This window comes from Diuraphis noxia, unplaced genomic scaffold (genome assembly GCF_037042655.1).
Source record: "Diuraphis noxia isolate RWA-SAM2 unplaced genomic scaffold, SU_Dnox_SAM2 contig0003, whole genome shotgun sequence".
Lineage (NCBI taxonomy): Eukaryota > Metazoa > Arthropoda > Insecta > Hemiptera > Aphididae > Diuraphis > Diuraphis noxia.
Window position 1 is genome coordinate 26,002,131 of NW_028301713.1, and position 27,517 is coordinate 26,029,647.

The 27,517-nt window shown below is 29.8% G+C and overlaps 1 protein-coding gene across 1 annotated transcript in view; it reads right to left on the reverse strand.

Moving 5' to 3' along the window:
* The window catches only part of LOC107171603 (histone acetyltransferase KAT6A-like), a 49,785-nt gene extending 32,425 nt beyond the window's left edge, over window positions 1–17,360 (reverse strand). The window contains exon 1 of the mRNA XM_089223304.1: window positions 17,146–17,360. Within this exon, the coding sequence (XP_089079430.1) occupies window positions 17,146–17,360 (215 nt within the window). The remainder of the gene's footprint in view (window positions 1–17,145) is intronic.
* Between the last annotated feature and the right edge of the window lie 10,157 nt (window positions 17,361–27,517).

Sequence of the window (27,517 nt, forward strand, 5' to 3'; positions counted from 1 at the left end):
TTCAAATTTGTAATTTTTTTTGTTGCGAATTTGCAGTTAAACATATTTTTCGAATTACAAACTTCCTCTTTTAAGTTTGAATTTAGATTAAATTATTTACTCTCTCGGTAGTGAGTTGAAGTTTCAACAAATTGTAGAAAGACCCTCGGGTCTTTGTAAAATGTAGGTATTTGATTGTTAAAAATACATACAAGTAGGTACCAAGTACCTATAACTCAAAATTACATTAAATTCACTCTCAATCAGTAATTAAAATAAGGTAGACTATAGCATTAAAAAAAATAATATTTTGTAAGTGTAAATTATATTAAGCTGGTTTTAATACTATGAATTGTTGTTGTTTTTTTTTTTTTTAATGATGTGATTAATTTTTTAATCTTGACAAAATTAATAAGTTTCAAAAAGTTAAAATAAGATTAAAATTAGAGTTCAAACAGTTCGATAAAAATAAAAGTTATATGATTCAAATTAATGAAGATTATAATATGATTCAAATGAAGTTTATCCTACTTTTGATTTTATATTCCTGTGATTGTCATACTTTCATGCTAATCATCAATTGTAATGTCAACATTATTTTCTAAACTAACCGTTGTTACTGTCATATTGGATTCATATTTGCGGTAACTCATTAAAGTATAATATTAAGCTAAGGTACTTTAAGATTTTCTTATCGTCACACTCAGTGCTCGACTTGACAAAATTAAAGTAGGGAGACTCTGTTAACTTTTAAAAAAAGAGCGTCCCCACCACTTGTCAAACGTTACAAAGCCGTGGGGGCTATGCCGCACACCCCCTTATACACCTCTTTGAATCATATAGGAAATATTTATGGATAATTAAATTAAAAAAAAAAAAAATTATGTAAATATTATATTGTATATTATATTTTTAACTTATAAAATCAAATATAACAAACTCGAGAACAATTGAAACAAAACAAAAAAAAAACTTTTTATTTATATATGTTATCTCTTAACACGTACATTTTGATAAGAATTAAAAATTCAGAATGATGGCAATGATGGCATGATTTAGCGTCCCATGCGTTACCCTTAAAAATAAAAGTAGGGGTACGCTGAAATTTCTGAATAATTAGTTAGGGTACTCCGTTCCCCTGCGCCCCCCCCCCCAATTCGAGCATTGGTCACACTACAACCAAATGTATATCTATCGAGTCGATAAAATCACAATAATTAATAAGCACAGCAAGTTCAGTAACACGGCGTCATGGTTATGCAATTTAGGTACAACGTAGCAGTGGAATCCCTTTCTGACTTAATATAATAATTAGCTAAAATAATATTATTACATAACTGCATACAACGTTTAAATATAATTTTAGGCAACTATTATAAGTAATCAATAGATAAGGAGTGAATACAACACTTACGTTATTCTTCAGTCTGAAGTTCTGTTAATGAAATTGATGAAAATAGTACCAACAAAAAAAAATATAAAAAATCAAAATCTTTTCACTCGGTTTTCAAACGCTTCAAACTTTTAGAAAAATGTCAACTCAAGTAAATTCATATTTGAACAAACAGTTACTGAGTTACTAAACTTAATAATGCATCAAGGAGAATAAGTCTTTATTTTGGTTTTAAATATAAAATACATGTAATATTTAATCTTGTTTTTAACATTGGTAGGTACTCGAAAAAAATGTACAGTTAATAACAGTTTTATAAATTTATATTAATAACCATAATATTTTAAAACCAACAAAGCTTCCATATTATCATCTAATCATAAATTATTATTATCATTAGAAAATAAAAACTCAAAAGCAATTCACATGTTCGACTTTCGATTTAGAAACTTCGGTATTTACAAAATAATCATCTGCTGAAGAATTTTGCAACAGCAAATCGAGGTTTTCATATCTTGAAAACCACCAGTTTGTATCGCTATAGCTCCTATCTCATCTTACGCATAAAAAAAAAAATGTATATTTTATTAGGTATACAGTTGATAACCGTACTTAAAATCTCCGAAACTCATAATTTGAACGAATCAATTATTATTAAATGATGAACGTGTGAACTATTGTCTCTAAATATTCAATAATATTATAAAATTGTAACAAAATGACGTTACGATTAACAAAACGTAGTGGGACCCGCAGAAAACGATAATGATAAACGCTCTGTATGTTGATGACCGTTTTGCTGCGTCGGTTAACAAAAATGGGTCACGTAGCTATAACAAGCGCATGGTAGTCACGGGGTGAGGAGAGCATTTCCCCCTTATAGGACCTTGTCGTATCCGACAAATATTATGTAACCATAAATGAAGTGGTATGCCGTTATGGTTAAGCAGGTATTCATTTTATGCCTCCCCCCTTTTTAAAATTTGGACTGCCTTCGGGACATAACTATAAACTATAATAAGACAATAATAATTATACGAAAATTATATACATATATATGTGGCGCCATGACGATCGAGATCGACAGGTGTCGACTTCCGTTCGTCGGGCTGTTCAGCCGAACCAAAAAAGTACAATACATAACAATATATTATAATTTTATCGGACCTATGTGGGTCATTAGAAGTCACGGGCGCGGACATTTTCCACAGGAATCTCTTACACACGTGTCGACGGATGATTAATACGTGCCTAAATCAGTTCATTGTAATAATAATAAACGGCCCAGAAGCGGTGCAATTATAATAATATATAACAAAGAGTCGGTGAAAGGGGAAATAAAAATAGGGTGTCTATAATATTGTTATATACTTTACAGGTATTATAATAATGATATATTTTATGGCATACATATAATATATATATATATATATCGTTACAAGATCGCGCGTGCGCGGTACACATTGTCGAATCGGTCGATATAATTTATATACAGGTGGGTGATGCGGTCTTGATAGGAACATATTATTATTATTATATTATAAATTATAATAACACCTATACGAACACACGCGGAGTCGCTTACATAATATATTATTATTATCATCATCATCATTACAGGACGATATATCAATTGGAAACGATGACTGATCAGATTTCGAACGGTAGCGGATGCGTACGTGCTGTTATATATAATAATAATTTGTAATAATATTGTAGTCAAATCCGGATTCGATCCACCGTAAATGTACGTGTATGTGTAACGAGTATATTATATTATAATTATACGCATCGTCGTCGGCCTCTCGCTGCGGTCTATACTCACAATATGAATATCAATAATAGCACATTATGTGCATGCGTATATTATATTATGGATGACAATATAATTATTGTTGTGCACCAGTTTTGGTAAGTCATAACGAGCCGCTCACCAATATATATATATATATATATATATAGGTACGGTATAATACAACAATATATAACATGTACAAACGTGTACTTATATCGATGGTCGATTAACGTAGATATTGTGTATAGGTATGTCCGTGAGCACTACATATATACAGTGTAGGTACTTATATATTATATTTTTTATAGATACATTATAGTATGTTGTATAGAGTGATGCGAGCGAGTAAATTGTTATACTTTGGCATAAAACGGTACATCACATTGTATTCGAGTTGAATTTTTACCTATTTGTAAATTGAAATATTTGTACGCACGGTATAATTGTGTGCACGCCACATACCTTATAATTATACTATTATACAAAGGGTATCATAATAGCTTTAACCACATGAGAAAATTGATCGTTTTGCACATAAAAAATTGTAGGTAAATCAAACTTGACAATTTAAAAGTTAGACAAGTTACGTCATGATTTTTTTTTTTATTTTTAATCACGAACTTCTAAGTGACAAATATTTTCATCGATGGATAGATTCATTCTTCAATCAATAATCTTGCAGACAACTTGATGTGATCCATCTGTACCGCTGATCCCAAAATGATTATTTACAATAATAATTATTGCGTAGTTAATAATATTTGGTAAACAAAAAATGTCTATATTTTTCATGTGCAGTTTAAAATGTAATTTGTTCTGTTCGAAATGGGTCATTAATGGATAAATTAAAAAGTCAGTATACTCAATACAGATTCTTTTATGATATAATACCTACTGTTAGTTCATTTCATTTACCCACCACGCTTATTCGAAATAAATTAAACCGATACAAAATATTTTACTTAAAAAATTCTAATACAAACCTGAATTTTGAAAAGAAATAAAAATATTTAAGTCAAACAATAGCTTATATATAGTGACGGATTTGACACGCGTTTTTTTACCAGAACATAGTTCAATCTAATGTTGGCGTACCCAACAATTCTGCTGAAGTCAGTAATCAAATCACCTTCAGTCTTCGTGACAGTGTTGAGTAAAAACAAATTGGCCACACCAATTTTTGAAGCATCATGCACAATTATTGCCGTCTAACGTGTTAACACACAAAATGTCAAAACATTTGATACGATTTTATAAATGAACAAAATCGATGGAATCCTTAAAAATAATCGTTTTCGCAAATTTACGTGTACATCAAAACTAAAAAAAATACCAGAAATTAAATTATATTTAATATACCTACCAATTGTTTGAACAAAATCGTAGAATATTGTTGATAGTTTTTAACTATATTTTGTATGATTTGTAGCTTTGGGCATTAGATTTTGAATAGTCCAAGGTTATTTACAGCATACAGTTTACCATACAAAGATAATGTTATGCTAATTAATATACGAGAAGTTTACTCATAAATTCCTTGTACGTGCACTTAAAATTGAAAAAAGGGGAAAGTAGGTAACCGCTCTACTGTACGGAAGGAGTCGAGTGTATCTCATCATTGAGTAGGTCACTGCCTGACTGCTGTAATCGATGTGTTAAATTTGAATTCGATGATAGATCATTGCATACGAAAAACGATGCTGATATAGAATACTGTCTTTTAACCTATTATCATATGAATATAATATTACTACTAATTTATTATTATAATAATTTATTTTAATTTTTATATTGACACGGTTAAAACTTTAAATAGGTAGAAAATAAGATAAAGCTAATCTAAATTGTGTGAATGTCATTGTGTAATGTTCAAACAATAATAATATACGTAAATAGATTTTTTAGATTTTTTTGTTTTCAGTATAAACTATAAACTATAAAGACTTAAAAAATTATAATGCGTTTAAAAGTAAATAACATAAAATGTTCAAAAATGTCTTATTGCAACAATCATATAAATAATTGTGTCAAGATGAAGAAAATTCACAAAAAGCGTGATCATCGAAACGACGTATGCTTCGGGTCAGATCAATCACCCTGTAGATACCTATATAAATATCACGGAATGTAAGAGACAAATTATTGTAGTTGTAAAATCTTTTTATGGGATTTTGATTTTTTTTTTTAAATTTCAATTGACAAACACATCGATGATCGTAACTGGTTTATGATTTTTTTTTTTTTTAACTTGTCAAGTCGTACACAATAATATTGTATTTTATCGTCAATACACCGCCGAAGTGTAAAATAAATAATACATTATAATAATGTATGGGCACTGTATACCTACGAACGCATTACGCGATATTATTATCACCATATTATATTATATACCTTTGTAACGGTAACCGGTGCAGTTCGCTGTTGTAGTGTTGTATGTATACCTATAACATTATATTATTGAAATATTATACACGTGATATTAATTTATATATTGTGCGCATACAATAATATAAATTTGTTATTTTTATTGCACACGCGCGCGCTTCTCATCATAATATTATAATATATTGTGTATTATTATTATTATTTTCAATAAGATCACACGTTCAGACGGACGTAGGCGAAGGCTCACGTATATTAATTATTAGTCGCACACTACCTATATATGCTGCAATAATAAAAATATTATCGCGGGCGCGTTAGCATTTTGTACCACGGTGTTCACATATAATAGCAAAATAAATTGGAATTTAAATTCGTCGTCCTACGTAGTGTGTGTGTGTGCGCTGTAGCTCCGGTGACGGCGCCGTTCGGTCGAACGCGAATAATAACATTTTGCTCTTTGGATTATTATTAAATTTTATAATATTATACCTTAGTCGTCCGTAGATACGTGTGACGCGTCGCTCAATCGTTGGCACGACCTGTAGAGGGTATATTATTATAATATTATTATTATATTGTACAAAATCAAGGCGTCGGCTGCGGCACACGCGACGGTGGGTGAAAAGACGACGACGATAATAATAATTATAATAATAAAAACTGTTTGTGTAAATGACGCTCATCGTCAGACGAGTCGGAATATAATGTGCATGTATAATATAATATAATTCGTATATAATAGTATAGATACGTATTATAGAATATCGCGTTTGTGGCGGTGGCGCGCGTGAAAAAATATCATATTTCGTGTGGTCATTGAAGTCTAACACGCTAATGCACTTTAATTTTATGACCGGATTTTTATGACCATTTGGTCTAGATAACACATACACACACACTCGTGCACCGGATGGAACCGGATTGGTTTATGTATATATTATTTATTTACTCTTTCTAGATATTATATGATGAGAGGTATACCAGATATATTATCTGATGCACTCATACGTACACGGCGCATAATTCAGGCATAGCCGTTTTCGACCAAAAACGTACCCTTCCCTTTTCGTCCGATTCACTTTTCGACCATATTTAAAAAAGGTCGATTCCCTTTTCGACCAACTTTAAAAAAGACTGATTCCCTTTACGACCAAAAACAAAATTTTTTGTAAAATTATGGCAATTATATAATTATGTAATTTTGACAAATTATTAAAACTATAAGTTGGTACTGAATAGTACCAAGACATTTGAATTCAATTTGAAAAACCTTCAAAATTTAAATAAATGAAATTATAGGGATAATTTTTAGTATGTGTGTAAAATTAATTTCGTTTTGTAAATAATTTTGTCGCGAATTGTAGTTTTACGAATATTGTTATTTTACAACATTTTATGCAACTTATAAAAAACTACATTATGTAGCAGCAATTATTTTATTTTTTTTTACATATTTTATATTATAAATTTTTGTTTTTGCCGAAAAGGGAATCAGTCTTTTTTAAATTTGGTTGAAAAGTGAATCGGCCGAAAAGGTACGATTTTGGTCGAAAAGAGAATCGACCTTTTTTAAATTTGGTCGAAAAGTGAATCGGCCGAAAAGGGAAGGGTACGTTTTTGGTCGAAAACGGTCTCGCTCCGTAATTCATCGCCTTAATCATAGCTAGGCACTATAAATATTTAAATACATCACGAAAATTTTCGTCCATCCGGAAACGGCCACCGCGATTTCCGAATTATATTATTACAATATTGTAATAATGCTATTCATATAATTACGCCACACAGCATCGTAATATTAAATTTCATCATAATAATTTTAAATATGTAATTCTTTAAAACCTAATAAATAGCTTTATCTATGTTCTTTACTCTTGCAAAAATACTTAAAATATTATTAATAACAATTTATATATTTATTATACATGTTTAATGTAATTAATATCCCCAAATATGATTCAATAATAATATTTTTGTACGTTTTGTAATCATACGAAATATACAATAACAATTAAATATGGAACAACAAGTACCAAAGGTCAACTCGTTATAAATAAAATCCCTGTTTTGACATGATATTCAATCTGCTCAGTATCAGCTCAGTCGGATCTCAGCAGCACAGTCTGCTCCAGCAAAGACAGCCTTCGACAAGCTTGCACAGTCTTTACTCAACCACCGAACACTAACTTTATAGTTGATTGTTGGTCTATTATTTTTGTTGTGATGTTTTAAATCAATATTATAACTTATATTCAAAAACAATGTTCTCTATATTATTTCCATTATTAAAACGATAAGTTTTCGTTTTGATTCTAATTGTCATCAAAATCATTGACGTCAACCTGCAGGTAAGGAATTATATTAACAATATATTATAATATTAGCACATAAAAAAATATTATAGGATTACCGCCAACAACAATCAATAAGACACACAGACTAATGGTGTACTAAAAAGCGGGATAGTCGAATTGCGCACTTATTACCTACAAACTAATGGTCGAATTGCACTTGGGTTTTAAAAAGGTAATGGTCGAACTGCACTCGGGTAAAAAACAGGTAGTGGTCGAACTGCACTTGGGCTCAAAAAGTATTACAATAAAATTATCATGCATAAAGCGGTTAGGGCTAACACTCATTTTTCTTCCACTTACAGGCTTAGGACTGACAATGATTTTAATCATTGGTGGTTAAATATGATTGTTTTAAACTTCAAATTATGTTAATTATATGTATTTACATTATAATTATTATATTATACATCATGTTATATTATATTATACTATACATATTATTATTATTATCAAACATTTTTTTTTTTTTAATCGTCAAATTTAATTATTGTCATTACTATTATTATAAATATTTTTTTTGTCATTTCGATCATTTTTTGTAGTAATGACTAACTGCATTCAAAAATTCTAGCCTGGTAATACGCTTTTGAGTATATAAGTCAATATATTTTTTAATATTATTTTTTTTTCTGGTATCGTGTTGTTTATGGTCTTGTGTCAGTATCCTGCATTAAAATGTAGGTGTCGATTTGTAATTGTGTTAAAACATCAATGAAAACAAATATATTTGGATGTGGTGATGAAAATGATTTATTGAACTTCGCATGGAAAGCCTCATATTTGAGCTTAAAATATAATAAAATATAATAATTATAGGAAAATGAGTGTTAACTAAATGTTTAACCCCTTCAAATGCATGATAATTTTATTGAAATACTTTTGAGACCAAGTGCGGTTCGACCACTACCTGTTTTTTATCCGAGTGCAGTTCGACCATTACCTTTTTTTTTACCCGAGTGCAGTTCAGCCATTACCTTTTTTAAATCCAAGTGCAATTCGACTAAAATAAGTGCAATTCGACCATACCCCTAAAAAGTAATATAACAAAATATGTTTGTAAATCTGTATTCACGATCCCGATTATAGACGTAATAATATATTATAGATTTTAATCAATAATAAACGAAGAGGTAAAGAACGTCGACACTCCTAACCTCATCGTTCTTATCTAAAGATAGCTGACTATAGCTTCCTAGTTATTACAGGGTAAAGTTTCATCAATAACAACGGATGACAAGTTTATTTGTAACTCATCACAATAGTGTAGTGTTATATTATACGAACTGTGTTTACTTATTTAGATTATTTAATATATTTTTGACTACCACCGCGTCTGGAGCTTTTATACTTAAATGTCTTTCCTTCAATGTGCACCTGCGATCCAAAAAAAAATCATTGCCTTTTTGCACCAAAATATTCCCATCCTATATCGGTTCTATATTCTATATCTGTTTATTTTCAATAAATAAGATGTCCTGCAGCTAATTAAATCCGTTTGAGTTTTGTTCACAGTGGAACGATTCACAATTTATACTAATTATACTTATAAAAACATATCATATGGCGTGCATGTGTATATATATATACACTGGCGTCTTTAATTTTTGTTATAAAATGTTTAATATAATTCATTTCACTCTAGAATAATATTTAAGGTGCCCTAATATGTGTTATAACGGTTGATATAAAATAATTATTAAAAATGCATTTGTATTATTATAATATATTGCTATATTACTCGCATCAAACCGTAGCCCCATCGAAGTGCAATCTAAAATGTCAGGTTTATAATACCTGCATGTCTATATATTTCAACAAAACTCGGATAGAAACTCAACAAATATAAAAAGTTATTTTTTATCTTTCAATATAGGTAGGTATCTATACTCACCGCCAGAGAAATTATTAATGTAATATTTATTCTATACCTAGCGGACAAATCACTCGATTAATCATGCGTTAATAAATTGCATATACGCGGATTGTTAATCACGAAATTATAAGCTCGCGATGGGTTTGACTAATGCAAAAGTATCAAAAATATGCACTTTACGGCGATTATGTATAGATAAATCATTATTATTGATACGCGTGCCAAGATGCACGACGGGTGAGATGTTATAGACTTAAAGTGTACTGCAGGTGCAGTGTACAGTGCCGAAAAAAAAATAATATAGGTCATAGAATATGTCTACCAATAACGAACAGTGATAAACAGAGATCATTATCGCCGGTGCGGTGCAGCATATCACGCTGAGAGTCGCGTGTGGGCATTCCGACGACGGCGACGCGAAATGTGGGAAACGGTGAGAAAAAATTTCGAAAAGAACATAATATAATATAAAATCTTCCGAGTAGGTTTATATATATACAGATACCTAGGTATATATAATATTATATACATAATATTATTATATGGTTACTCTGCAGTCGCGGCGGCGACCGACAACTGCGACGACACGTAAACGCTGCCCTGTCGTCGCTGTAAAATAAAAATAAAAGTACAGAAAATAATATACAGAACGGGAACAATGAAATAATAAAACGTTCGAGTTCCCACAGGTCGTGGACCGCGTGCGCTTCACCTCTGCAATATATATATAATATAATGTAATGTGCGCCTCTCCGATTTCCAATCCCCCTCCATCCCGACCCACCCGATCTCGATTCCCCCCCCGCCCCATCCCATGACCGTCTGCCGCCCGCCCACTCGCGATCGGTCGTCTCTCGCTCCATCTCGGCCGCGTACGATAATTTATTGACAGTATAAATCATCACCGCCGCGGTCGGCCCGCGCTGCCTTATACACGCTAAGCATTCATTATATACCTATACGCAGGTTACAGATGTACATTATATTATATATAATATATATATATAAAATAATATATTATATATATACGTAAATATATAGAAATGTGATCGTTTTCCTCGTAAGTATATACATATACGACCTACCTAGGTATAATATCGCATATACATATATATATATATATCACGCGTGTGCGATTAACGACACCGATATTTCCGATTTCCCCTGCTCGACCGACCGACCGACTCCAGTCACGCTGTAGGTATAATATTATTATAGAGGATGATTCACCGAGGACGCTCTCCCCCCTCCCCCATTTAGCCCCCTGCTATCTTTGACGAAACAGTTTTATTCAAAATAAGAATTTGGAAATTTTTAAAACGTATGTACTAAGAGATCGTATACCATATCATAATATCTACAAATTTTCAAAATTTGTTTGCACTATATATAGAACTTTAGGTACTTAATCTGCAGGAGTGTCATCAGGGGTTACAAACATTTTTTTTTTTAAATCAGAACCTCCACCTTCCCCATTGTCTACGGTGAATTATATAGCGGATATCTTTCTGGAAATTGTATAGTAGTAAAATCAAAATTCGAACGTTAGTATTCAAAATGTTATCTATTTTTTATTCTTGTATAAGCATTTTAAAGACTATATTATTGATTTCATTGTATAGAAAATTTGATATCTTAAGAGAAATTTCACTCGTTCGAATTTTGGTTAGGTGCCTAATGCCTATATTAAAATTGTCAAAAAAATATCCACTAAATAATATTAATAGCTCAGACAGGGATTCTAATTTGAAAAACAAAAGATATTCCATCATCTGAACTACATGCACATACAGATGGGCCTAATAAGTAGTACAAACAAAACTTTTCTCCATAATATATACCATAGGTTAGCATATACAATGTTTTCACCGATTTAGGGAACACTGAATTTTTCGGCCGGATATGTTTGGAACAAATCGATTTTTTTTACAAACTGGTGGTATATGAATACACATTTTTCGATGCATTTCAAAATTTTTTGAGAATTTGGTCTGCGTATACGCAGTAAAAACTTTTTTTTTTAAATAGCAACACCTATTTTACACCATATTCGGATAGGCCTAAAAAAAAATCAATTTATTCCAAACAAATCCGGCCGAAAAATTCAGTGTTCCCTAAATCGGTGAACACACTGTATATATATTATATATATTATATATTATATATATCAAAAGTCATAAGGATCAAAAATCAGAATTCGAATAAATCCATCATGATATTGTTTAAAAATGGGGTTGTGCGTGATGTTCGAATCAGTGAATCACTCTGTACAATAATGATATATTATCACATAGACACATTCGACGATTGTCGATAATGTGCGTAATAATATAAGAAATCGTTTCGCGTGTGATGGAGATTACATATATTATACGCGTCATCTATATTTATAGATATTATTTTTAAATTGAACGATGATCTCTTCGTTTCGATAAATATTGTTTACTCGACCGGATCTCTAGCGCCCGGTGACTCCCAGACCGAGATCGAATTACCCACATATTATGTATACGTATATACATTATATATCTATATATATTATAAATATACGTATTACACATTATTATTATGCTCGCACCCAATTTTTCCGATGTCACCGCAGCTATACACGGCAAGTATGCCCACGCGCGTGGCAATATATATGTTCGATGATGATATATATTATAACATAAACGATCGCATCTACGTATATATATATATATATATATATAGGTATTACGTATATAGTGCAATGATACATAGTAGTATAGCATTACGCGTGATGATGGTGTCGATGATACTATGTACACTTATACAATATAACGCCGTTGATCGCGTGCGATAGATCCTGCAGCTGTAGTATATACGGCGCGTGTGTAACATAATATAATATACTATACTATAATATGACTATGTATATTGTGATCGACACTGGCGGACTGGCTAGTCTCTTACTTATGGGCACCACGGTCTTGTTTAATTACCGAGACCGGACATGGTACACTCTGTAGTCCCTTCAATAGTTCAATACATAATTTATATATATTTTTTATCTATTTCCCTTTTATAATAGTATCTATAATATTTGAAGATATAAACACGCAGAATTTTAGAATTTAAATGATATTAACCATGTATTTTCTCTTATTATCAAGGGAGGCACTGCCTCCCCGGGAAAACCACCACTGGTGATCGAAATATTGTCGCAACGCATTTGTGGAAGTGATGCACAATAATAATAAGATATATAATATATATTATACCAACATATAGTATATTGTATGTAAGCACCTATATCGTATTATACAAGCATACAGTGGATTTGTAGAAAAATGCATTGTTTTTAGCTTACTGTATGTCTGTATACCACCTAACTACCACATGACACGACGTTTCCATTCAACTAAAGAACTTATTCAATTTTAAATTTCGAAGTTTTTGACATTTTCGATTTCTTAAATTATTATTATTTTCATCAATTAAAACTTTTTACACACATTTTATGAGTTTTATGAATTCGAAATAATAATTTTAATTCTCGTATACTGTAAAATAATTTACAATAATAGCTTTCATTTAAAATATTTTACACTTGATTTGGAAATAGTCTTTGTTTTAGTATAGGTAGGGACTGTATAGTAGACTTAGTAGTCAGTAGTGAGTTTTTCAGGATTTAAAGATTATTTTCAAGGTTTGTAATTCATTCATTCGAAGCCTAATAATAATAGAGATGTAGATTGAACATTTTTATAATTGAAGTTTTTTAACGAAAACCAAAATTAAAATTAGAGATTATGAATTTAAGTCGAACGTCCATCACAGAATTCAGGAGATCTAAAAATTTGAATGAAATTAGCAAAAAAAAAAAATACAATACAATACAATACAATATTACAATAATTTGTATTGTCTTTGTATGGTTTAAATTGTTTAAAATAATTCGTGATTAAATTTAACTATTTGACGAACGCACGGCACATTTCGATCTCTATGATTTATAGTCACGATGCAATAATGTAACAATGTGTTAACAATTTATTCACCGTATTCATAAACACTACAAACAGAGTAGGTAACTATAAATAATAAATAAAGACACTAGCTGCTGAATAACAATACAGAGAAGATATTATATAATAGAAACGTTTTTTGAGTTGCACGGTGAACAAAAATACGTTGAAAAATATTGCGATACAAATTACTTTTATGGTAATTTTTAAACGGGATATCCGTGGTGAAGAGGTCTCGATTCTCGTTTAAACATCGTATTTTGTAAATAGACATAAACAGTACGAAATTTGAAACTCGTTCAATATAACACTAGTTGTTATACTATGTATTCTAATGTTTGATCTTATACAATATATTATATATTTCTGAGAAATATTTGAATACGACATTTCTATTCGATAAAACTTGTAGGTACGATTCGATAGCAGTTTTATTTTAAGGCACCTAATTCCTATACTAGAATGCGCGTGTTTAAGAAATTCGATTTCCGCGAAGATTTTGACACGAATTAATCGTTTCGATACATCTTGAAAACCATAAACATTCACGAAACCTGTATAAAAATATAATACGGTGCATGATAGGTAATTCTAAAATTTAATTTTTTATTTCATTTTGATTAATGTTTACCAAATTTACAAATTTAAAAATCAAATAACCTGTTTTTTACTTTCGTGGTTTAGTTTATAATATCACTGTCTGGTATGACTTGTACATGATGAATATAATTATTAATAACCATAATTTAACTCAATTTTGTTGTTACTAGCGCGTTCATAACACGAGATATAAGTGATGTTAAGTTTTTTTTCCTTTGTTGGTTAAGCATCAACTACATAGGTTATTAGCTTTAACAAGAGTGTTACATCTTTACATTATTATATGTTATTGAACAATTCAATTTTTTTAGATATAAAATTATGTTTTGAGAGTTTGGAAATGGACCAATTGCTTTGTACAAGTTGTCAGAGATGATGAAGTCTTTCCTAGCTTCGTTGAATTTTGGGCAGTTGACGATGATATTATGTTTGATGGAGTAGTTTGTATTGCATGTAGGACATAGGGGTGAATCTGTCTTTGCCATAAGGTGTCCAATGTCCATGTGTGTATTAGTGTAACTTATTCTAAGTCTATTCAGAATCACCTAATGTTTTCTGTTTAGATCAGTGTATTTCGACCAGATGAGTTCAACAGAATGCTTGATTTTTCTTATTTTATTTTTAATGTTAAGTATTTTCGTTTACTTTAACACGTACCAACTATGTGTAATAGGATTCAGGAATTAGTTTCCAAAGCCAATTAATATTTTATATACGACCTAATACGATAGTATGAATAATTAATGTAAGTAACTATAACCTGTATTATAATTTAATTTTACAAATGTAGCCGAAAAAATATGTATAGGTATATGTAATTCACTCACAGTTGCATTTAATAACCTTTGTTAAAATACATTATGAAAATATTATTTTCTTTTTTATAAATATAATATGATAATAGTTGATATAAATTATTACCAAGTTTTTAATATTCATTATTATTATAGAACATACATTTTTACTTATTATACAGGTCATAATGTACATATTTTAACCATTACTTATAATTAGTTATACAAATAAGTACATTTGTCAGTTGTAGATTCTGTTACACCCCACACCACTGTTATATATGTGTACAACTAATTTATCGATCAAAATCGTTTACCATCTAAAGGAGAATTGTATACAAATGTGCTGTTTATTATTATATATACATGCAGTATACCGTCGCTCGTTTTAATCGGGGAGTACTGAACGGTAAATATTATGATTATGACTGTTAGTTATTACGTTTACATTGTTAAGTGTTTATTTGAAAGTACGGTACACATTAAAAAGCCAATTTCGCATATAAACGATGGATAACATAAAGTCTCCAAGATGTATAAATATATATACCTAATACTCGCGCGAATTTCTTTTTTTTTCAATTTAAATATTTACCACTGCAGTCTTTTAATAATAATTATGGGACAACGGCCATTATATTGTACGTGTATATAATATATGTTGTGGATACACAATGTCATCTGTGCAGTCGCTATATATATAATCGTATACATATATCTTATTTAAAACTGTGTATTCTTGATATAAGTGTTTGTGTACGTACGTATATTATAGGTATATAGACACCTAATAATATATAAACCTATATTGCAGGTTGGGTCGGTTGAATAATAATATACTAACATCTTTCTCCGACGAGTATTTATAACGCTCTCGGTCTGTCCGTCGGGCGTTCAAGTCTCTCGCTAGAGCTGCAGAAGACATTGGACGTGACGTCGCACGGGTAAACAACGATTTCTTGGACGGGCACCAAAATCAATAACCGAATGTATTCCAAAGATCACTTATTTATATGATATAATGTGAATAGTTTACAATGTTATTCGTGTACTGTGTGTTGTATAAAATAAGAAAAACAAATTACAAACAACTACATAATATACATGTTATGTAGAGGTAGAGATACCTATATTATATGAGTGATATAAATAGCAATAATAATAAAAGTTTAATCATGGTGCATGCAAATATGTTAAAACACGCTTAAAATAATTATTCCACTTATGAAGACATTTTAACTATTATATTTTAGTAACATCGTAACGTATAAGATTGTAATGATATTAGGTATACATGCACAGACGCTCCTAGTATATTAATATTAAATATATATCATAATTTACCGTGACGAATACCATCGACGTCGATATATTGCAGTGGTGCCCAACCCACGGCTGGTGGGCCATATGTGGCCCACGAAGGTATTCTGTGTAGACCGTCACAAATTTTTAAATAAAACAAAATATTCAAAAAAAAGTAAAATTATATTTATATATTTATTTTGCTATAGTAAAAATAAAAATAAAACAAAACAATGTTTAATGTGAAATTTGAACTTGAGTTTGCTTAACTAATAATGAAAAATCTAGTTCGAATTTAGTCGTTCCAATCCTCATAATTGGATGTAGGTGTTCATCCGTGAGTCGCGATCGATGAACTGATTTTATTTGTTTCATTCACGAAAATAATTGTTCACAAATATACGTCGAGCCAAATACAGTTGCCATTTTCATTATGGAAGTTGAAAATAAAATTTTAAAATATCATTTTTTTTTCATTTTTTGAAATTCATCAAAATAAAATGAGTTACAGTGATGTGGTACACCATATCACTGTACTCAGCTTCTATTTTGAGGAGAAAACTTTTAAATTGTCTATGATTAAGGCCATGAGACTTAATAAAATTAACAGCTTTTATTACAACAGACATAACATTTTCGAGACCTATAGCTTGCCGATGAATAATACAATGTATATACATAGGAGGCTTAATATTTTTCAATTCTAAAAGTTTATTTACTCTACCAATGAAACCAATATTTTCTCCTCTCATACTTGGAGCGCCGTCTGTTGTTATGCTACTTAGGTTTTCCCAATCAAGTCCAAGATTTTGAAGACAAAGTTCTACTTTTTCAAATATATCTGACCCCGTTGTTCGATCATGCATACTTTCTAAAGAAGCCAACTCCTCCATTATATTAAAATTATTATCAATGTCACGAATAATTATTAGTAACTGAGCAATATCGGTAATATCGGTACTCTCGTCTAGTGCTAGCGAAAAATATTTGAATTCTCGTGCTTTACTCTGTAGCTGTGTAAGTATATTATTTCCTATATTTTCAATAAGCCTGGTGATTGTATTTCGTGATAAACATATTTCCTAAAATAGTTCTAATTTTTCTGATATTATTTCATCAACCGCAGTTAAAATACATTTTTTTATTAAATCTCCATCACTAAAAGGTTTAGTTTCACTAGCTATTGAATTCGCTACTTTATAGCTTGCTTGTACAATGTTTGTATTAACTAAATTTTGTTTTTTAAATAAATTTAAAACATTTTGTGTATAAATATCTTTTTTTAATGCTTCTAATTTGGTAATACGTAAGTCTCCTTTAAAAATAATACATACTGCATTAAGTTTTTACTAGTAAATTATATCGAAAATAAAAGCTTACCTTTTAAATTGCAAAATCGTTCTCGATGTTTCGTTTCGTAATGTCGTTTGATATTAAATTCTTGAAAAACTGAAACCATTTCACGGCACACAAGGCAAACAGCTTTTCCATTCATTTCAATAAAAAAGTAATTTAATGACCATTTCTCATTTAAAATTCGGCAATCGTCATTATATTAATGCTTTTTTCTGTCGGACATTTTTAAATAAAAATTTTACGATCGCTATTACCTATGAACTAATAGAAGACCAGACTGATCGTTGTATGTATCAACAATGTATACCTCAATTCATAATCTTTTCAATAATCAATAAAAGATAAGATATACGCCATATGTATTGTACACATATGTATAACAAAATTATATTATTAAATTAAGAATGGGATTATTCGTACTTTTATATTTAGTGGCCCGCTCGAAGATGATTATTAACCAAAGTGGCACGCCGAACAAAAAAGGTTAGGCATCATTTTTATATACTATTATTCAGCGCTCGCGATGGTTCAATGCATCAATAACGCAGGCACAAATTTCGAGTAATAAAATAAATTATGTAGTAATTATATCGCATCGGTCGATTATATAGTTTTAGTTAAGGTCAGATTTAAAAATAAAATTCCACCAAAATTGTACACCTATAACTATTATGTATAATAATATATTAACTATGCCAGCGATATGATTATCATAGTATAAGCGAACAGTATTATAAATTATTAAATAAATGAAAATAAAAAATAATGTGATAAATCGCCGCCGCTGATCTGTGAAATCTAGCGTGACGATATATAATATAATAATATGTTATAAATACCGTGAATATCGGCAAAATCGTATAATTTAAAATTTATCTATTATTATTCGGTTGGAAATAATCGCTGAAAACGTTTCGGCATGTATATAATATCTATCAGTTCAGATTCACTGCAGAGTAAGTATAAGTAGGCATTTATTAGCTTATTACACACTCGCATTATAGAATATATATGCTGGCGCTTATCGCCATATTATCACGAGCGGAGATTTAGTAGTATAATGAAGTATTATAACTTTTTTTCTTTGGTAAATTTTTTTTTTTAATGCTGCAACATAGGCCATTGGGTGTGGGGTGTACGGTATGGGTTATTTTTGTATATTTGTTTGTAGGTTTCTAAGTGGGTAGGGTTGTAACACGTGTTTGTGTATGTGTGGCAAGGATAACTGCGGTCGTTATGTTTCCGCAGATTGAGCGTACGACCGCGCCTCATCAAACCACACTTTGATATAATTATATGCATTAACATAGGCAAATAATTTCACAAAACATAGCATAATAACACTCTACATCTCCCTCCCAAGCAATGTTTTGTATATTTCTGTTTTGTTCTAATAATTTTATTACAAAAAAACAGTTGGAATAAGGTACCAATAAGCCCTAAACATAAGTACATAACACGCGTATAAATTATAGCAGTTAATAACATTGAAACATATATTATTTCTATAACAGCAAATATCATAAATGATTTTCAGTATTTATTTATGGTTAATAAGTTTGAATAAAAAAAATAACTGGTTTTTATTGTCGTTATAAAAAACGGGTCGGGTCAAAGATAAAAAAAAAAACAAAAATGATTCATAAAATAGGTTAAAATATAGAATTCTATTTATACAAATTTTTATTCGTGCTCAGACATATTATGTTAAAATCGGGACTCAAAGTTCGGGAATTCTTTATTTAAAGAGTATATTAGGTTAAACCTAACCTATAATATCTATCTATAATATAGTAATATATTCTCCGTGAGTTCTCAACATTTATAAACGAAACAACATTATGAATTAAATACTAAAACAATCTTAAATAAAAATATGTGACAAGCTGACGAATGATTCATGTTCGAATTTTCAAAAGTATTTGTATAAAAGTATTTGATTTTCAAATACAAATAAGTCCAAGACAGTATTTAAAATTCTTTCCAAATACTTAAAACAAAAAGTTTTTAAATACTTTTGGTGTAATGATTACAACATTGTTGGGTCGAACAAAAGTCGAACAAAAGTTACCACATTATGCATGTAGTCTTATCGGAATCAATTGACTAGTTTTCAATTGTCCTTGGTAAAAATAATAACAAAACTGGTGATTATTATTATATATTTTTATCCATGACGACACAATACTAAACTGTTTATTTATTAACTTATGAAAAGACCAATGATTATTTAGTTTTGTTAAACGTATAAACAATTTTCTTGCAAACGTATATATTAGCTCAAAACTGTGAATTTTTGCAATCTAATTTAATATAACAACGATATGTTATCTAAATCTATAATAATCAGTGTTGCGTTAGGGGCAGTAGGATTGGCTGGAATATGTACTTATATTTTACGAAAGCGAACCAGAAGAACATCTGCGTGTGAATTGTATGTATCTACAGGGACCTGGGGACATGCTGGAAAAAACAACTATTCAACGTCCATCAAAAAATGTTTAGAACACATAAAATCGAAGAAGAACACAATCCAACTATTACGAGACTCTGCTAATCTCATTCCGACATTAGCTAATGTGGAATATTATGCAAAGCACCCCGTGGACAAGAGACAAGCCGACATTTTGGACGTTAGTAAATTCTGAAACAAACCCCACCCTCTTCGAGTTATTTAATATACAATGAATAAGAATACGTAACAGCTCCGTTAATAAATGTGACAATTTATGTACCCTTGAAAATGTATAGCTAATCTAAACATTTTAGGTCCCTTAATCTATAATATTTGGTAAATTACCTATAACCTATAATATTGAATATAAGATCTCTCGTATGTATTTGACTGCATTCAACAGAAAAAATAAAATTTTTCTGGAGGGTTGACAAAATTTTTTACAAACGTAAAAGATAAATATTGGATACATTTTTAGGAATTCGAAGAACTACTTGGTCCAGATCCTTCGGGAACAACAACTTTAAAACAATCTACTTTAAAACTATTTAGTGCTTGGGAAGACGAAAAAAATTTTTCAAAAAAAGCTAAAGATTATGATATAAACGCTATGGTAGAAAAGGCATGGTCAAATGTTGTATTTAACTTTGACGAATACGATGTAAGTTAAACACATATAATTCATTTATTTGTCTTATATGAATATTTATAAATGTTCAAAGCGATAAAGCGAAATATGAGCTATTTGCGTTATCTAATGATAACGATGTAAATAAATTTAGTGATTTCTTTTTGATGATTTCAAAATAAAATAATACATTTATACACGCAATTAGGGGTTGTAAAGTGTCGTTATTTAAAATTTTAGATTGACGAAGATCAGCTGAATCAGATAAATAAAGATATGTTAAATGAGCCAAGTGCTTACGTCCGATCACATACAAGGATTCCATATAAATCAGCGCAGTCACAATACGAACCAAAATCTAATTAATGCCGATGAGATACCAAGACAATACTAGTATGGACTTAAGATATTTAAGTGTGAAATTAAATAAGTTCATATACTAAGCCTTTTCTACTAGCTATAGTGTTTATATCATAATACGAACGTTGCATTTGATATTGTTTATACCTAATTAATGTTTTTCAAAATAATATTAGGTATATAGAACATAATTTATTGAAAATAATAATTATTTGAAAAACATTAAATAGGCTTGGTATATGAATATATTTAACTTTGATATCTACTGTATTAAATTATTTCTCCTTTTTGGTTTGAAAATATACACAAATATAATTGAATTTGTATCAATAGATACATTTTCGAAGTGCTTAAACAAACGAACTATTTGCATAAATGAGAGGGTTAACTAATGATAAAATATTATATACAATACAGAAATAATTAAATATCTAGCATGGCAAACAATAGACTTGCTTCTATATTTATTTAGAAGCTTAGTATTTTTTCTTCCTGCTATAAGCGAAATAGAATGAATCTTGTTATTATATGATTTTGTAATTTATGACATTAGAGATGTGTGAAACTTCAACTTCTTTCACTTTACAAATTTAACAAAGAATTGTTTTATATCACAATTTTGATTCCAAAATGTCTGCTTGACTCTTGTTGGTCAATAATAATAATAACTCTTGGTTCATCGCAAGATATTTTATCATTAGTAAGTTAACCCTCTCATTATTATTTTCAATAAATTATGTTCTATATACCTAATATTATTTTGAAAAAAAAGATTTGAAAAACATTAATTAGGTATAAACAATGTTGTCAAATGCAACGTTCGTATTAGGATATAAACATTATAGCTAGTTGAAAAGACTTGGTATATGAACATAATCGTATTTAACTTTTATGAATTCGAAACGTGTGAAATATAAATAAAAATAAAAATAAAAATATAAATATATACACTTAAATATTGTATTGTATTCATCGATAATTCAAATTGTTTTGTAGTTAAAATATGTGTATATGATAATTATTTTTATGATAAGAATTGAAAATGTAAACCAACGTAATTCATACTGTATTCAAAAATCTAAAAATATGTGTACTCGAAGTTTTTTTTCATAGCATGGGTAGGTAATTGCCACAGCAGTTCGTTCGGTACCACTGACAATCATTGACTATATATTCCTGACAACAAGCAGACTACATGCATGGACCAAATATTATAAACTTCTATTTTCTTAAATAATTTCTAAAATGAATGTAAACTAATAGATAATTGTAAATTGTGTACATGATTACATTATTTTATGCATAAATATATAACTGTATTAAAATATCATTGAATTATAAATTGTTTTTTTAAAGTCAGTCTCGTTGTGTTATTATTTTAAAAATGTTTATTCCTTATCGACACATTGTATTACTGTCAGAAATGTTGAAAAGGAAGCATCAACTGAAAAATCATATAGGTTATATAGAGCCTATACCAAATAATGAAACATTGTTTGCAATTAAAAATTAATTTAAGAAATGCATCTTGACATGGCCATTTTCATTTTTAAGCGGCTAATATTAGATATATATAAAATTAATAATAAACGCCAAAACGATATTAAATTATAAAATAAATTTTTGAAAATCGTGAAATTCTCGATCATCTATAATATAGGTAAACATCAAAGAGTACTAGTTCTTCGTGGCAGCCAGATACTATAGTATTAATTATATTAGAGAAGATTAAATCTAGTTGCGAGTTAACATGGTTTTGTATAAGATTATATTGTAAAAAGCCATTCTCAGAGAAAAAATCAAATAATGCATCTGAGCGTTCAGAGGTACCACCATTTATATGAAGACCATTGTTATCAGATGAAAATAGTACTAAGGGTAATCACCCATTATTAGTATTTTATGATTATTAGGTAAAGTAGATTGTAACTACTCAAGTAAATTAATAAAGCTATCATAACTATATAAAGGGCTGGATGGAGGAATAATAGCTATATATATAGCTACCTAACAACTAAGACAATTTTACTCTTACGGTTAAGTTTGACTTCAACAATTAAGTGTTTAAGACATAGAATAGGAGTGTTTAACTTGATAGCAGGAAATTTTTTAAGTATACATAGAGCCACTCCCCCCCCCACGTTTGTATATGTTTGTATGGTAATCACGATCAGAACGGAAAATATTGTAATTTTTAAAATTTAGCTCATTGTCATGGATAGAATCGTATAACCAAGTTTCAGTTAACGCAAAAAAGTCGTAGTCTAAACATGGAGCTTTAGCACGAAGTAAATTAAGTTTAGTCCGGAGGCCTCTAACATTTTGATACATGCCCGAGAAGTATTAACATTATTACAATTAGAAACATTTTTACAACTATAAACATCATTGAACAAATTAACAACTTTGGGGTGACAAATTAGTTTTTTTGAACTAGTTTAGGAATACCAGCAACATATATTTTTATGATCCAACTTAAATCTCCCATATCTCGTTTATCTTTAAGTTGAGCACGAAGTAACTTCATATGATTTCTTTGGCATATTGTCGTATCCGTACTAATCGACACTTCTTTCTAGCGAGTACTACTACGGAGTTTAGACTTGATACGCAATATAGAGTGAACCTCTGAGTGTGAGTTGAATCGGATTAAAATAGGACGTGGGTGATTTCACGGTTTACCCAAACGTTTAGCATTTGCCACAGAGATAGGGTTAGTTAAATCCTTGAAGATTTCATTAACTAAACTAGTAGTTACTGACGAAGTTTCAGTATCAGAATGAGGGACGTTGAAAATAATCATGTGTTTTTCTTTTAATAATCTATCATGGGATTCTTGAACTACATCGACATTAAATGACTGAGAATGTTCTAGCTGAGTTATCCTACTACATAATAACTGGATCTATGAGGACAGACCCTCATTATCTTTTTTAACTTTAGATAGTTCGGTAGATAACAAATTCAAAGAACTCTTAAAATCATTAAAACTGGACTCGAGGTTGGATAGTTTAATATCGATGTTATTAAAGTCAAAGCCATAAGTAGTTACCTTATCGTTGACGTCCGATAATACAGACCAAATATTATCCAAAGTTATAGTTTTATTGACGTTTCTGGTCAGTCTTCTTTACCGGCGTATCAGCATTAGAACTTTTGTGAAGTGGACATTATGACAAAATGTTGAGGTGAATAACAAATACAGATATAATTGAGACGATAAGCGATAATTATATAGTAAGCGCGTGCGGGTCGTTAATGTTAACGATATAGAAAAGAGAGCCGTACGGACATAGAATAAACAGAATGGACACTCGCTGAGCACTCAAAAATCTGTTCAATTTGGCGGAATATCAGTGTATCCATGTATATTGCAACTTATAACTTTATTACTTATTAGTTATTAGGCTAAAGGTAATTGCCTCTGTTCGGGGAATAACAGCCACGCTAGAAACAAAGAATAATGGCAATTATCTTTCTACCGGAAGCACTGATATTCCACCAGGTGTTTCAAATCTGTGCCTCATAAGAACCCATGTTAAACTGAAAAGGTGTCTCTTCTGGTTATTCTGTGGTACGGGTAAAACGCACGTCAATACCGTACTGTAGACAAAACTATATGCAATACTGATACACCCGATCGACTATTATTAGTTATTACCATAGATAATAATATGTAGGTATTATTTATGATTACTACAATAATAATAATAATAATATTAAAATAAATGATATGTTAAGTCATAATCTACATATATTTCGGATGAAATAAGTGCAATTACACCCTACCAAGTCCGTTAAGCCGAAAAGCAACACATGATATCTGATCGCTGATAACATTAATAATAACATTCCATCTATCACAGGTGTGTTTCGATTGAATTTTAAACGATTATAAGTAACTTTTTTAAAGAAAAATGATATAGCTTTTATCTTGAATTCAATAGTTCAATCAATTATTGTATCCAATTTTAAACAAAATATCCATGTAGCTTCTTAATATGTTTGGCCATTTATATTACAGTCGTGGGGTGTAGATTTATCTAATTTAGTCATGGCGGAAACGCATACAACGATACAACAGTATATTATATATAAGCTACCTGCAAACAGCGCACATAATTACTCATGTATGTTGGCTGCATTATTATAATATTGTAATAATAGTCTTGTATATAGTGTTAGCAAAACAAACAATTATTTAGGTCAAAAAGTATATTTTATTATAATCCATTTAAATATATAATTTAAATTCTAAAATTATCAATAAATATCTATTTATCACATATATTTGTTGATACATGCATATTATATTACGGGTGAATAATACTCAATACAAAAACAATAATATGTTAATACTAATTTTTTTATAGTCAACAAAAATAAAGCTTTAATATGAAAAATTAAATCATAGGTATGGAAAATTATTGCAATATTATATAATCATGGAATATATTGTGATTAATTTTATTAGGTAACTGTAACTTTCATAAAATCGTATTGTTTTATTATTATTATTATTATTATTATTAGTTGGAATGTGTACTTATTTGTGGAAGCGATCAAAAAGGAAATCTGAATGTGTAAAGAAAACAGACGATTTAAAGGTATACAAATTATAATTATGTCGAATATGTCCACATGTGTTATTTATAAGTACTAACTGTGATAATGCAATTATACTCTACGAAATCGTTAATAGTCAGTGTAGTCAAGTATTTGTATAAAAGTATTTGATTTTCAAATACAAATAAGTCCAAGACAGTATTTAAAATTCTTTCCAAATACTTAAACCAAAAAGTTTTTAAATACTTTTTGGTGTAATGATTACAACATTGTTGGATCGAACAAATGTCGAACAAAAAGTTACCACATTATGCATGTAGTCTCATCGGAATCAATTGACTAGCTTTCAATTGTCCTTGGTAAAAATAATAACAAACATGGTGATTATTATTATATATTTATATATATTACAACAAAATACTAAACTGTTTATTAATTAACTTATGGAAAAGACAAATCATTATTTAGTTTTATTAAACGTCTCGACGATTTTCTTATAAACTAATATAATATCTGAAAACAGTTAATTTTTGTACTTTATTCAAGATATTTACTTTTGTAAACAATATGTTTACGAAATCGCTAATAGTCAGTGTTGCGTTAGGGACAGTTGGATTAGCTGGAATGTGTACATATATTTTATGGAAGCGATCGAAAAGAACATCTGCGTGTGTAATGAATATATCTAGAGAGATATGGGGACATGCTGGCAAACAAAACAATTCAACGTCCATGAAGAAATGTTTAGATCACATCAAAGCGAAGAAGAACACAATCAAATTATTACGAGACTCTGCTAATCTCATTCCGACATTAGCTAATGTGGAATATTATGCAAAGCACCTCGTGGACAAGAGACAACCCGTCATTACAAGAGTAAATGGTTTCCAACTGGAGTCTTGATGTAAATGGAAAAATACTCCACCACATTGTAGGTCTACCGTAACTCACGTCTGTATTTTCAAAACTAAATACAGATATCAAACGTGACATGAAATTTGGTTGAGGTACCTCTGTAATTAAAAAAAAAAATCATTATGACAAATACAATACGTGTTCGTTATTTAATATGATATATATAATATTAAGTTTATACGAAGTATAATTAGTATCGATAAAACATAACATTCCTACCTGTATAGATACTCTTGGACATTTTGAAGTCACTGTTATTGTAGTTTAGCTCTTCTATGTTCAAACGCACTCTTGCTTTTTCTATAACATGGTACGTGGTATAAATTTAAATAAATAATTAATGGTAACAGTATGATACGCGCGAGGGTCTCAAGCATCCAATGAAATGGGCGATCGAATTAGTATTGTGAGCCACTATAGCGAGAACTCGATGATTATTTGTAGTTAGAAAATAATATGTGTTTAAAATTGCAACAAATGTATGATAATTTATTGATACAACATAAATGCATCGAACGAAAATGATTTGGCTGTTTATATTGCAGGACTATTTTAATAAATCATTCAATATTTGTCTTTACTGTTTCAATAAAAAATTTTTAATTACAAAACCCATAACTATTTTTTCTATATATTTAATTAAACAAACGCTTATCTTTTTTCCATTTAAAGTTGAAATATAATTACAGATAGGACACATTGAAATAATAATATTTTTGAGGGAATTAAATAACACTAGAAGAATGGTTAGAACTATTACCCGTGTGTAT